The sequence below is a fragment of the Terrapene carolina genome, unplaced genomic scaffold, assembly GCF_002925995.2.
Source record: "Terrapene carolina triunguis isolate 2854851 unplaced genomic scaffold, T_m_triunguis-2.0 Scaffold236, whole genome shotgun sequence".
Lineage (NCBI taxonomy): Eukaryota > Metazoa > Chordata > Testudines > Emydidae > Terrapene > Terrapene triunguis.
Window position 1 is genome coordinate 14049859 of NW_020664587.1, and position 12835 is coordinate 14062693.

Here is a 12835-nt window from a genome sequence, read left to right on the forward strand (position 1 = left end):
GCTTGAGTGGGAGCGGAGCTTCAGTCGCTGGGGAAGCCAGGAGTGCATTACGCCGCCCCTGTTAGCTATTAAATTAGCAGGTGCAAGTGATTCTATCCGATACGTGGGACTGAGCGCAGCCCTGGACGCAGTGACCACTACTCTTTGTGAACCTGACCCAGAACCTTTCATCTGAGGATCTCAAAGCATTAAAAAATGTTAATCAATTAAATCTCACAATGCTGTGAATAACCGACGGCAAGTTTTTGCCAGAAACACTGCACCCAGGTGTTGATTCTGCAGGGAAGGGGTTAAAAGGGTTCTGGTGACTCGATGCTGCAGGTGACTTGTTACCCCATTTGGATGTAAGGTAATCTCATTCTCTGGGATGAGAGGATCTAAGGTGATGGCTGAGTGATACTGAGGGAGAAACCATATTAGCAACCAAGTCTAGAGAGAAAGCTTGAGTTAGTTTTGATGTTCTCTTTTTCCTGTTTTCATTGTTAACAAAAAAGGCGGCAATCTCGGACTTTACGCTGTACAAGCACTGGGTTGGTAGAGCAGTTTAGGGAAAGTGCCATAGTATTGTACCCATTTTACAGATGAGTAAAAATGAGACACAGAGGCCTTATCTAAAGCACAACATTTTGCACCCAGCAATGGTGCAGCTTAGTAATGCTAGCAATGGTGAGAGCGCTAGTGCAGACAGGATTTACAGCAGGTTTTCACAAGCAGGGTGGCACAAACACCTATGCCCTACATTAGCATTTACACTATTGCTACTGGAACATTGCTGGAAAATGGGTACAGCACTCTCTAGTGCGGACACACTCAGCAATACTAACTGACCTTTTCAAGGTCACCAAGTGACAGGTCAGTCCCATCACTGGAGTGTAAGAGGCAAGAGTCCAGACTCCCAGATCCTACTTACTAGACCACTTTCTTCCATTTTCTCTAAGACATGGTACTGCTGTTACCAACCTAATAACACTACAAAGGTGACCAGCCAGTGCCATGTTTAAGGTTCTCTGCTGGCATCTTCTGAAGCCAACCATAGCCCAAGGCCTCAATTCAGCAAAGCACACTGTCCCATTTAAGCACATGCTTAGATCCGTCCCTAGTCTGCAAAGCATTTAAACGTGCTTATCTTTAAGCATCTGTTGCAGTCCAGTTGAAGTCAATGGAAATTAAGTTTGTGCTTAAGTGCTTTGCTGAATACTGCAAATAGGACTTTAAATAGCCACCTACCAGAGAAACTTCCCAGCATGGTGACTGTATTATCCCCTCCATCAAACACTTCCAGGGAATCCCAGTTCTGCTCAGTGACAAAACTGATCACTTGAATCTGAAACATTAAACAAAGAAAAGAGTATCATTCACTTAGTACCTATGTTGTTAATAGGCAAAAGTAATACCAACCACAGAGTCATTAATAAAGATAACAATATGTCCCGTGGTTTGATCTCACTAGGAACGGTCATTCTGCCCGTGATGATGCATTACCAAAGTTAACAGAACTACAGTCTCAGGATGTCACTGGTTGGGCTGAGTGAAATGATTACAGCGAGACCGGAAAGCATCAGTCCATATACTGGGCTTGATCATCAGCGGGTGCAACCTGGCACAGCTCCTTTGACTTCAGAAGCGGATTTGCACCAGCTGAGGATCTGGTCCTTTGCTTCAATTTGGCAAAATTCCTGCAGAGTTCTGTAGGTTTTCACACTAAAACGTGATGTTTTCAGAAGGAAGATGCTCTCATGTACAGTAATGCCAATGCCCCGTGATCAGAAATTACAAGACTGGCTTGAAACTCATGATACGATGATGATTATTTTTAATTGGGGGTTCTTCATATTTTCCTTCGGTTTCTGAGCCTTTTGGGTGCACTCTAGTCTTGTTTTCAAGCTTTCCCCTACAACTAGAAGTGCTGGAAATTTACTTTATTTTAAAAATGAAAACTGAGATTCTTATGTAATCACATGACTCCAGGAGCAGGGGCTTCAAAAATCACCAAATAAATAAAATTGCTACAGCATTCTGAAATAGCTCCTATTCTTCAGCAAGAACACCTCCAGTGATTACCAGCGGATTTTTTTTTCTCTTGATGCCTTTTCAGACAGATTCTAATAGTATTTCTGGGGACAAGGAATTCAAAGTGCTGGAGAAACAAGTTGCTCTGTGCTTCTAGGTTGGCATTTTCAGGGCAGCCTAAGAGAGCTAGGGGCCCACCTCCCACTGAAAGTCAAAGACAGTGGGGCACCCTTAGCATTCTTTGACAGTCCCCGGCTTAACAATTACCCTATGGCTACAATTTTCAAAAGTGGGGGCCTAAAGTTAGGCACCTAAACCCATATTTAGGCTCCTATACAAGAGGCCTGGATTTTCAGAAGTGCTGAGTTGTGTGCCCACAATTGCCATTCAAATCTATGGGGACTGTGGTTGCTACGCCCCTGACAAAAATCAGACCATTTATCTAGGTGCCTAACTTGATGGAATTTTGTACCCATATTTGGGCATTTTGGCTGGCTGGATAGAATCTCTCTCATTTCCAGGGCTCTGGCATATACGTATTGCTGCTATTCACTTGGATGATGTAAATACTTCTTACCAATCCCAATGCTTATGATCAGCAGAAGTCCCGTTAAATTCAATGAAATTACTCTTTTAAGCACTGAGCTCAGCAGGAGGCAATTTGCAGGACTAAGCACTTACAGGTACTTTTAGACATGACAAATCCTGATTTATATATAATCACACACACTCCCAGACAACCCTCCCCCCTGCCCATCTGGAAATCCTACGAAAACACCCCCATTTCCTCTAAAATGCCTACATGCTGCATTTACAAATCCAGTCCAAATGCCTGACTTCCTTTTGCCTGCTAATGCAAAGTTAAAAAAAAAATCAAACCATTATTTCTGGCATTTTAACTCGTTTTCCTGCTTGATTTACTCTGAATGATAAAATAACTTTGCAGCTTTATTTTTTTTTTAAACAAACGGAGTCTATCTAGCTGGAATACTAATGACCCCTGTGGAGTCATTACCTGTCACATTGACAGAGTCGATACCTGTCAGCCTGCATAATTGCACCCCAATTATTACTTACATTTTTACAAAGGAAAGTGGGTTTCATTTGCTGTCTTAAAATTCCTTTATTTATGTTTATAAAGACAAACATTTTAAGGTTCTAATTCTAGACCGATGTGGATTCATGAGGGATCTGCATCTATTTTCTGCCATGTATAGAAATTAATTCACAGGAAGATTTGCTCCCAGAATGAATAATTCATGGCAGAAGTGCGAGCTGGTGCATTGATTACATAAAAACCCCTGCCGTTGACTCACGGCTGCTAAGAAAGCTTTCGTTTCGCCTCCTCCTCTGATTTACAGTTTTTTAACCTTTAATTGTTGTACAGAACGGGGGTAAACTGAGAATGAAATTAGTATCTAATAACGCTGAACATTTCACACACAAAAGGAGGTAATTGCGGGGGATGGGGCACATGAGGTGCTCAGGGCTAAGTGGCTCTGGTTATATTGTGGTCCACCTCGGTGCAGAGAGCTCCTTGGGGTGCATAAGCATAACTAGATGCCAGCTTTGCTTCTATGTGGGTCAAACACAGAGCGATCGCTCTTGTTCTGCCTTTACTGCATCCCTTTTCTTGACAGCTCCCGGAGGCAGACTTCATGGTGACATGTTCCACCTGTCGAAGCCCAATGGCTCTTGCAAACTTTCCTTCAGCTGAGAAACTTCCAGCAGAGAAAAAGAATGACAAATCAACATCAGCCTCCTCAGCAGAAGGGGGTCACGTCATCTGGATTCACATCTCTGCCCCTTGTTCTATGTGTGTCTTCATGGGTAAAGCTGAAGGGGCTGTGGATCTATCCATCATCCATATCCCCACTCGTACCATTAGCTAAATGCACTGTGGCCCCCTGAGAAGACTGGCTTGGGTAGAAGTGCTGCTCCAGGCTAACAGAGTTATTTCTTTAGCCCAAGTGGCAGAGGCCTGTGCTGAAGGGCCAGTCCCTTGCTGATGACTCATCACTAGGGCCCTACCAAATTCACGGACATGAAAAATGCGTCATGGACCGTGAAGTCTGGTCTCCCGCCGTGAAATCTGGTCTTATGTGTGCTTTTACCCTATACTATACAGATTTCATGGGGGAGATCAGTGTTTCTCAAATTGGTGGTCCAGACCCAAAAGGGAGTTGGGGGGGGGTCACAAAGTTATTTTAGGGGGGGCCCGGTTTTGCCACCATTACTTCTGTGTTGACTTCAGAGCTGGGCAGCCAGAAGGCAACGGCTGTTAGCCGGGCACCCAGCTCTAAAGGCAGCGCCGCTGTCAGCAGCAGCGCAGAAGTAAGGGTAGCAGTACCGCAACCCCCCCTACAATAACCTTACGACCCTCCCACAACTCCTTTTTGGGTCAGGACCCCTACAATTACAACACTGTGAAATTTCAGATTTAATCATGAAATTTACGATTTTTAAAATCCTATGACCGTGAAATTGAACAAAATGGGCCGTGAATTTGGTAGGGTCCTACTCATCACCATGGTATTGGATGCTGAACTGAGCTGGTTAAGCTTTTGGAAATGATTGACTTGATGCTCACTTAGAGGCAAGATGATTTTTGTTTCTCATGTGCATAAACCCAAACTTATTTTTTTTTCTCTTTGCAGGTCACCTTTAGGGCTTGTCTACACAGGGACACTCAGGATAATTAATCCAAATTAAGGAAAGGGGTGAATTTAAAGTGGATTAGTTAAACCACATTAAACTCCAGTGTGGACATTTTGTATTCAGAATTAAACTGGCTTTGTTCAATTTAGATTATCTTAATTCACTCTGGAAGTAAAGTAAACTGAATTAAAGCCACTTTAATTTTGAATAAGAGTGTCCACATGGGTTTAGTGAGGTTTAACTAATCCACTTTAACTTTCCTGAGTGTCCCCCTGTAGATAAACCCTTAGTGGAAAAAGGGCTTTTGGATCATTTCCTGATTTCCTTCATATTACTTTTCCTAGTTTTACCCACTATGGTTTCTGGGAGGGTTTATTAGATGCATCATGATGATGGGGAGACAAAATCGCGGGGAGAGCACTTATGAATGAAAGACACGTTTTTTCTTACCAGCCTACATTATTATTCACTTCCTTCCATATCCAATGTAGGAATGTAAAAACAATGATTAGCTACACGTGCTGAGAACATTCCCACTGAAGCTTTGCATTAAAAGTAGTGGAAGGAAGAATCTATTGATATCACTTTAAAAAAAAAATCAGTGAATTATTTATCACCTCTTGATAATGTGAGTCCCAAACATTTTGCAAAATGCATCGACTGTTTACATGTTTAAACAGAGCCTCCTGCAATTTGATTGTATTAATGGCTAACATTTCAGATGAGTGGGAAGGAATCTGTGATGCATTTTGCAGCTTTGCAAGACAGTCTGTTAATTGGACTTAAAATACAAAACAAGAGCAGGAATTTGCCAGTCTGGAAGTAGTGACAGCCCCATTAGAAGCCACAGAGCACTTATCCCCTCTATTCCCCCTGTTAACAAACTGTCACTGATGTGACAGGCCATGGTCTGGCAAGATACTAATATCAGTGACACGACTGAAGTCAATGGAATCATTTCAGATTTACACCGGTGTCCCAGAGATCAGAATGCAGCCTGGTCACTTCGTGTCAGACACAGATCCGCAGCACATAATAAAAGTGTACCTGATATCAGAACAAACATGTCATAAGACATACATTTACTGTGTGTGCCAAATAGCTATGACTGCTGCAGAGAGAGGGGGGAAAAAAACCCTCTATTAACCTAACACCTGATACAAAAATAAGAGCATTTAATAAACAAAACCCCTGCAGATAAAATGGTGTAAAGAAGAAGAAAGAAGCCCAGCGATTATCAGACTCGTGCAATGAATGAACCCTATTAAATGAATCCATCTTATCTGCATCAATTGATGCCAGCGTAACATGTAGCTAGATACCTTTCTGTGAGGATGGGAACTTTATCTAAAGGACTGGTCTCTGTGATGTGCTTTGAATGAATTTAATTCTCAGTCTCCTCAGGTTTGTGCCAGGGATTCTGTGGAGGACTGATAAGTGCCAGAGAAACCAAAACACAGGGCTTCACTACGTGGAGAAACTGACCACTAGAACTACAGTGGTAGAATTATACTGCTATAGCTATGCTGGTATAGTCCCTGTGCGGATAATCTAATCCAGACTAAAAATGATTTATTTTGATATAGTACATATGACTTTAAACCTGCATAATTACGCACCATGCGGCTGCTCTAGGCAACGTAAACTACATCAACAAAGACTCACTTTTATTCCAGAAGGAATTGGGATTGTTTAGTCTGCAGGAGAGAAGGGTGAGGGGGGATTTGATAGCTGCTTTCAACTACCTGAAAGGAGGTTCCAAAGAGGATGGATCTAGACTGTTCTCAGTGGTAGCAGAGGACAGAACAAGGAGTAATGGTCTCAAGTTGCAGTGGGGGAGGTTTAGGTTGGATATTAGGAAAAACTTTTTCACTAGGAGGGTGGTGAAGTACTGGAACGGGTTACCTAGGGAGGTGGTGGAATCTTCTTCCTTAGAGGTTTTTAAGGTCAGGCTGGGATGATTTAGTTGGGGATTGGTCCTGCTTTGAGCAGGGGGTTGGACTAGATGACCTCCTGAAGTCCCTTCCAACCCTGATATTCTATGATTCTATGAATAGAGCAGCCACACAGAGAGTTAGACTAGCATAGCTATAGCGGCCGGCCAACTTCCCCATGTAGTAATCCTCCCACTGAAATCTCACCCACCTTGCCAGCCAGGGTGAAAAGGAATGTCTGATTCCAGAAAAGAATTACGCATTCCACCAATCTCCTACCCCTGAGTAGCAGTGACTTGATGGTACTTGACCTCTACAAGTGCACGAGATACAGTATGTTCCTTCTCTCAATATCATGCTGCAGTGACGGCTGTTTAATATGGTACCTGTATTCCTGCTCCTTCAGGGACGGTTATCTTCCACACGCAATTGAGGCTATTCAGGTAGGGCTCGGGGAAGCCAGGAGAAAGGATGGTGCCTTTACGCTCAGTCAAGTTTCCACCACAAGGCACTGAAAAAAAAAAAAAAAAAAAAGCAAACAAGAACTTGAATCTGAGAGAGCTCAGCTTTATATAATAAATAATGTATGGAGATACATCTATTGCATAGAATGGGAAGGGACCCCTGAAAGGTCATCAAGTCCAGCCCCCTGCCTTTCCTAGCAGAACCAAGTACTGATTTTGCCTCAGATCCCAAAGTGGCTCCCTCAAGGGCTGAACTCACAACCCTGGGTTTAGTAGGCCAATGCTCAAACCACTGAGCTATCCCCCCCCAACACTTCACTGGGTATGGGCAGAAAAGTACCTGGGACTGGGTGATTACTTAAGAAAGTGATTTGTGAATAAAACCATCTGGGTTGCAACTCTGTTCCTGGCAGCACAGCACCCAGCTCAACGGGAACCCGATCTTGGCCCCAAATTGGGGGTTGGCGGGGATGGGGAAGGAGCGCACCACATTTCAGCAATCCGGATCAGTGTGGAAACCATGATCTTTTGGCGCAAGTTAGAGCAGCTTTCAGGCTGGTCTAATTTACAGCAGGGCCTGGTTCAGCCACCAGCATTGTGAAGGGTGGTAAGAAAGGTGGCATAATGCCACTTATACCCTCCCACTTAGGCCAGCTTTGCTGGGCACTACCCTGGCACACCTGGCGAGCAGGGGCAGAGTCCTTAGTAGAGAATGATACCCTCTCTAAAGGTGATTGTAACCATCCCATAGAATTCAATATTCTGTTAAAAAAACCCTAGAGAAAGAGGATGGTTTTCCATGACTTTCTATCGGGCTTTCCCACAAGGAATACAAAGAGCTAGGCATGCAGAGAACCTTGCTTTCCCTTTTATCCCCCACAGAACCAGGTTTACAAACCAAGACAGGTAGGCACGGAGACATTCCACTGAGCTAACGCTCCCGGCATAGTCAGGCATTCAATACTCCGGGAGCCCTGGAGAGCATATCCGGCACTGCACTCGAATCGGACAACGGCCCCGACAGCGAAATCACTGCCAATCCTCCTCCCGTAGCGGGGTTCTGGCACGGAGCTGCATTGTGTGGCGCTGGTGCGAGGAACCGCTTTGAACACAGAGGGAGAAAATGGTAGTGTGATGCTAGCAGGCCAGGAACCAGCTCATGCCAAGGCCCCGGGGCTCTCTGAACACAGACTAATGCTTAGCTGGAAAACAGTTTGGTTCGCCTGTGGATTAGTATGGTTAAAATAGATATTAGTGTTATAAGAATGTGTTTAGACTTTATGGCATGCTTGTAGGATGCTGCTTGTATTAGTCCTACTTATAATATCTGTATCCCATGCTATAAAGTAATTCTCAAGTGTTCGCTCTATAACTAAAATGTTTGTTCTGAAACTATGTAATTCACCAAACGGGAGGGAAAAGCTTCACCTAATGCAAAATGCTGGATTCCTACAGAAGGTGTTATCTCCTGGCCATTAGGAAGGACTATTGAATCCAAATGGGCCACTGTGGAACAGAAACGTCAATTTCTCTCCCCCGCCCCTCCGCCCCCAATGAAGAGGTTAGGTGCAGAAGTGCTCATCTCATCAGCTTGGACTCCCTGACCAGAAGGAATTAGGGTGTTTTTATGATGTTTGGACTCTAACGGACAAAGATTTCTAAACATAAGCAAGAGATCCCCAGGATTACCTTGGGTTAGCCCTAATGGACATATGGAACTGGCATATTTCAGCAGCTCTTTCACCATCTGAAACCTAAGACAGCAACTCATTTGTGTGTGCACATTTATCTGTTTTAACCGCTCAAATAACTCATTCCTTTTTTCCTACTTAATAAATCTTTAGTTAGTTTATTACAGGATTGGCTACAAGCGTTGTCTTTGGTGTGAGATCAAAGGTGCAAATTGACCTGGGGTATGTGACTGCTCCTTTGGGACTGGGAGTAACCTCAATATTTTGTGCTCTTTGGGTAAAATGACCATCCTTCACAGAGTCAGGCTTGCCTGGGTGGCAAGATAGATCGGAATGCCCAAGGGGACTGTCCATGACTCCATGTTAAGGCTGTATAGGACCTGAGGAATTTACCACTTGTTACTTGGTTGGTGAAATCGAATTATAGAACTCACAACCAGTTTGGGGCTTGTGTCCTACCTCTTAACAGTCTGCCCGAGGTTGGTATTCTTGCTTGTGAGCCATTCCAGACAGCATGACAGTTAGATCAAGACACGGTTGCAAAACGAGAATGTATGTTACGCGGAACATCCGGCAAAGATTCTGCCCCAGGATCATAGGTTCTGACTTTAAAAGGTACATACTGAATACGTGCAGTTAGGCTGTGTAGGGCAGAGGCTGTCTTTTTGGCTACATCTTCACTGCACAGGTAACCCGAGTGTTTGGCCCTCAGTCTGAGCATCTGGATTAGCCTAGCCTTATTGGAAGCCTCCCCACTGCAAAGCCCTACTGTGCCCTGATGGTTTCTGCATTCGCCCATGTGTGTCTGTAGGCAAATCTAATGGATCTTTGTGCTGACATGCTTGGGAGACCCAGGTTCACTTCTCTAGGCTGCCACAGACTTCCTGTGTGACCTTGGGAGAGTCCCTTAGTTTCCCAGTGCTTCAGTACCCCATCTGTAAAATGGGGATCATAGCACTGCCCGAGCTCACAAGGGTGTTGTGAGAATAAAATACAGGAAAGGTTGTGAAGTGCTTTGAGATCTACTGATGAAAAGTGCTATATAAAAGAGCTAGGTATTATTATTATTATTATTAGAGACACACAGAAAGAATCATTCAGTTCACACAAATCATGAGTCCTTGCACACAATCATTCTTTGATTAGCACTTAACATGTTCACAGTGATGTACGGACACCACCAGCTAAAGATTTAGACTTTTTTAAAAATGAATTTAAAATAGTTCCTGGTACAACACTGGCTCCTGAGTCCCCCTGATAAATTTTGGGGATTTTACAATCACCTTTTCCTATTAGTTCAAGATGTTTTTTTTCCTCCAGTGTGAAAGACCCACACAAACAACAGAGGAAACTGGCTATAGAGGGTGCAACTGATGATGAAAAGTGCCGTCACATCCAAACGTGAACAAAGAAGAGAGATCATTTTTCACTTTAACCTCTTTGTTGTCACCATCTCAGGTGTTACTTGTGCTAATGTGTTTCCCCTCACAGCACCCCTGCGAGGCCGGGCAGTATTGTTACCTCTGTTTTACAAATGGGAAAACCAAGGCACAAAGAGGTTATAGGCTGAGTTTTTCAATGGTGCTCAAGCGAACAGGGCACCTAACTTGATTAGGATCCCTGGCAAATTCTGCCCTAAGTGACCGGCCCATAGCCACAGTGGAGCTGGGACTGGAACCAAGAGGAAACTGACTTGGTTCTTTCAAAAAGAACAGGAGTACTTGTGGCACCTTAGAGACTAACAAATTTATTTGAGCATAAGCTTTCGTGGGCTACAGCCCACTTCTTCGGATGCATGTAGCCCACGAAAGCTTATGCTCAAATAAATTTGTTAGTCTCTAAGGTGCCACAAGTACTCCTCGTTCTTTTTGCGGATACAGACTAACACGGCTGCTCCTCTGAAACTGGGTTCTTTCAGGCTACTAGGAGTCTCGTTACTGTAATGGATTGTAACAATGGAGTGTGTTATTGTAACACTTTAAAACAATCCTTGTCAACACGAGCGAGGGAGAGAAAAGACAGTCGGGCCCAGGCACTGCCCTTACTTCTGTAAGTGCCTGAACTCCTGCCACGTGCGGATGATGCTCTTGTGAGCTGTATGGTACGGGAAACAGCTGAGCTTCAGAGAGAGCGAAGGGGTGAGAGACTGACTCTCAGACCGTTGTGTGAGTGGGCAATTGCTCCCAGTGGGAATAAAGAAGTCAAAGCACTGATTATTCCTGAGTAGGAAATCAATGAATTTTCATCTCTCAGTGGCGCTAAGATTTATTAGCACTTCAGGCGGGAATTGTTGGGAAGAGAGGGAAAAACAAAGATTACAAGCACATTAGCGACGTGCTTTCGTTGATTTTAATTTGGTCCAGAGAGATGAATGTGCATGTGCTATGTGTTTTGTTTTACCCAGGATGCCTTGCATACCCTCCCTCTAACAGATCTCAGACAGGCATCCCCACCTATGCATACACAACTGCCAGGAAATGGGGAAGCAAGAAGTTAGACTTTGACGCCCATCTGTGTTTTTGAAAAAAAAGGGTCCACTTGCCAGCACATTCTGCTCTGACGAGAACAGAGATTCCTATGAATCTGAACTGCGGCTCAATAGGGTGAATGGGACGAATCGTTTTTGCATTAGACTGACAACCAACCATGTGCTTGGCCTCTCTCCAAGCTACCGAAACAATTGCACCTGTGTGCCTGACTCCACTGATCTCCTGCCCTCAAATCCACTGAAACAAGAGCAATCAAAGATGCTCAGGGCTTGGTAAGATCAGGTTCAAATCTGGGCCACCTATTTGAAAAAAAAAAAAAGCGCTTGTCAATGTCAATGAGATATTTATTCACCATGGACGTATCTCTGGACCACAACTGCACCTACCTTGGTAGACAAAATGAAATCCTTTGGCAGTTGCTTGACCCTTGGCACTGAACTTGATGAGGATTTGATTGGTGGTGGCTAAGGGCAATGATTCACCTAGACAGGGAGAGAGGGAAACAGACAGCAGGCGTACACGTATTACAGCATCACCAAGGGAACTGGTTTACTGAGGCCTTTCTACTAAGACCTTCTCAACATGGGAAACTTTTACGATATAGGTTTTTCTGAAGTTGGCATGGAGGAGACTTCCTTACGCACAGAGCAATTGTTAATTGTACCAAGGGATCAGTGAGAATCGATCTGTAGAAGCACATGGCTCTGTACAGCTGGGGGTTGCCTATGGTGGTGGGGGGCTTTCGGGGAGAAAAAAATGCAATTGTGACTGCAATTTAAAAAAAAATTAATTTCCTTTTTTTTAAAGATCCGAACTCAAAATTTTGGAGGAAAAGAAAAAGGTAGGATGCACACCTTACAAAAACACTGTCCTGAGAAGTCGAGTCCCTGGTGAAGATTTTCAGAAGTGATCAGCAATGAGGACAAGTTCTCAGCATGTTTTGAAAATCAGGCCCCTTTTAAGGTGTCTCAAGCTGGGCTTCCCAAAAATGAAGCACCCCATATCAATGGTCAATCTTGGCCTAGACATATATCGCCCACTAATGGGGATCTCGCACCACACACGCGACAAGGAAACAAGTTCCTTAAGTACAGCATTGGGGAGATAAAGCCAAACAAGGGATGGGTGGGTCCTGAAAATGAAGGGAAGGCAATGTTCAGTTGGAAGATAACACCAGCTACGAGGGGAGAGACACTGCAATCGCTTCCTGCAGGGAAGCAATTGTGTGTTGGCCGAGAACTGAATCAGCCTCCAGCATCACTTTGGCAAACCAGGAAGATGGTCTAACTTCCACAGCCATGCCGGGGCTGCCCATGAAGAACTCAGCAATCTGGAACTGCTCAGAATCTATCATCGTGCTCTGCATTATGGCCCCTTTCTCCCCTGATTTTGCCACCCTCCGTTTTGCAAGGGCTTGTGAGGGGCTGTGCACAGGGCAGCCTATGGCTGACTCACGCAATGCCTGCACAGTGTGTAACAGAGGGAATTAATCCCTCTCTGTTTCTAAATAACCATTCCCCAGCATGCCACATTTGGCACGTCTACACTGCCAGGGCCGGCTCCACCTTTTCTGCCGCCCCAAGCAGCAA

General features: G+C 44.4%; 1 protein-coding gene across 3 annotated transcripts in view; it reads right to left on the minus strand.

The window, feature by feature from the left end:
• The window catches only part of CSMD2 (CUB and Sushi multiple domains 2), a 376903-nt gene that overhangs the window by 104734 nt on the left and 259334 nt on the right, over positions 1–12835 (minus strand). For all 3 annotated transcript variants that reach the window (XM_026657125.1, XM_026657127.1, XM_026657126.1), the window contains exons 29-32: positions 11633–11728; positions 7965–8168; positions 6989–7113; positions 1228–1324 (exon numbers count right to left, since the gene is read on the minus strand). In XM_026657125.1, coding sequence (XP_026512910.1) covers positions 1228–1324; positions 6989–7113; positions 7965–8168; positions 11633–11728 — 522 coding nt within the window. The remainder of the gene's footprint in view (positions 1–1227; positions 1325–6988; positions 7114–7964; positions 8169–11632; positions 11729–12835) is intronic.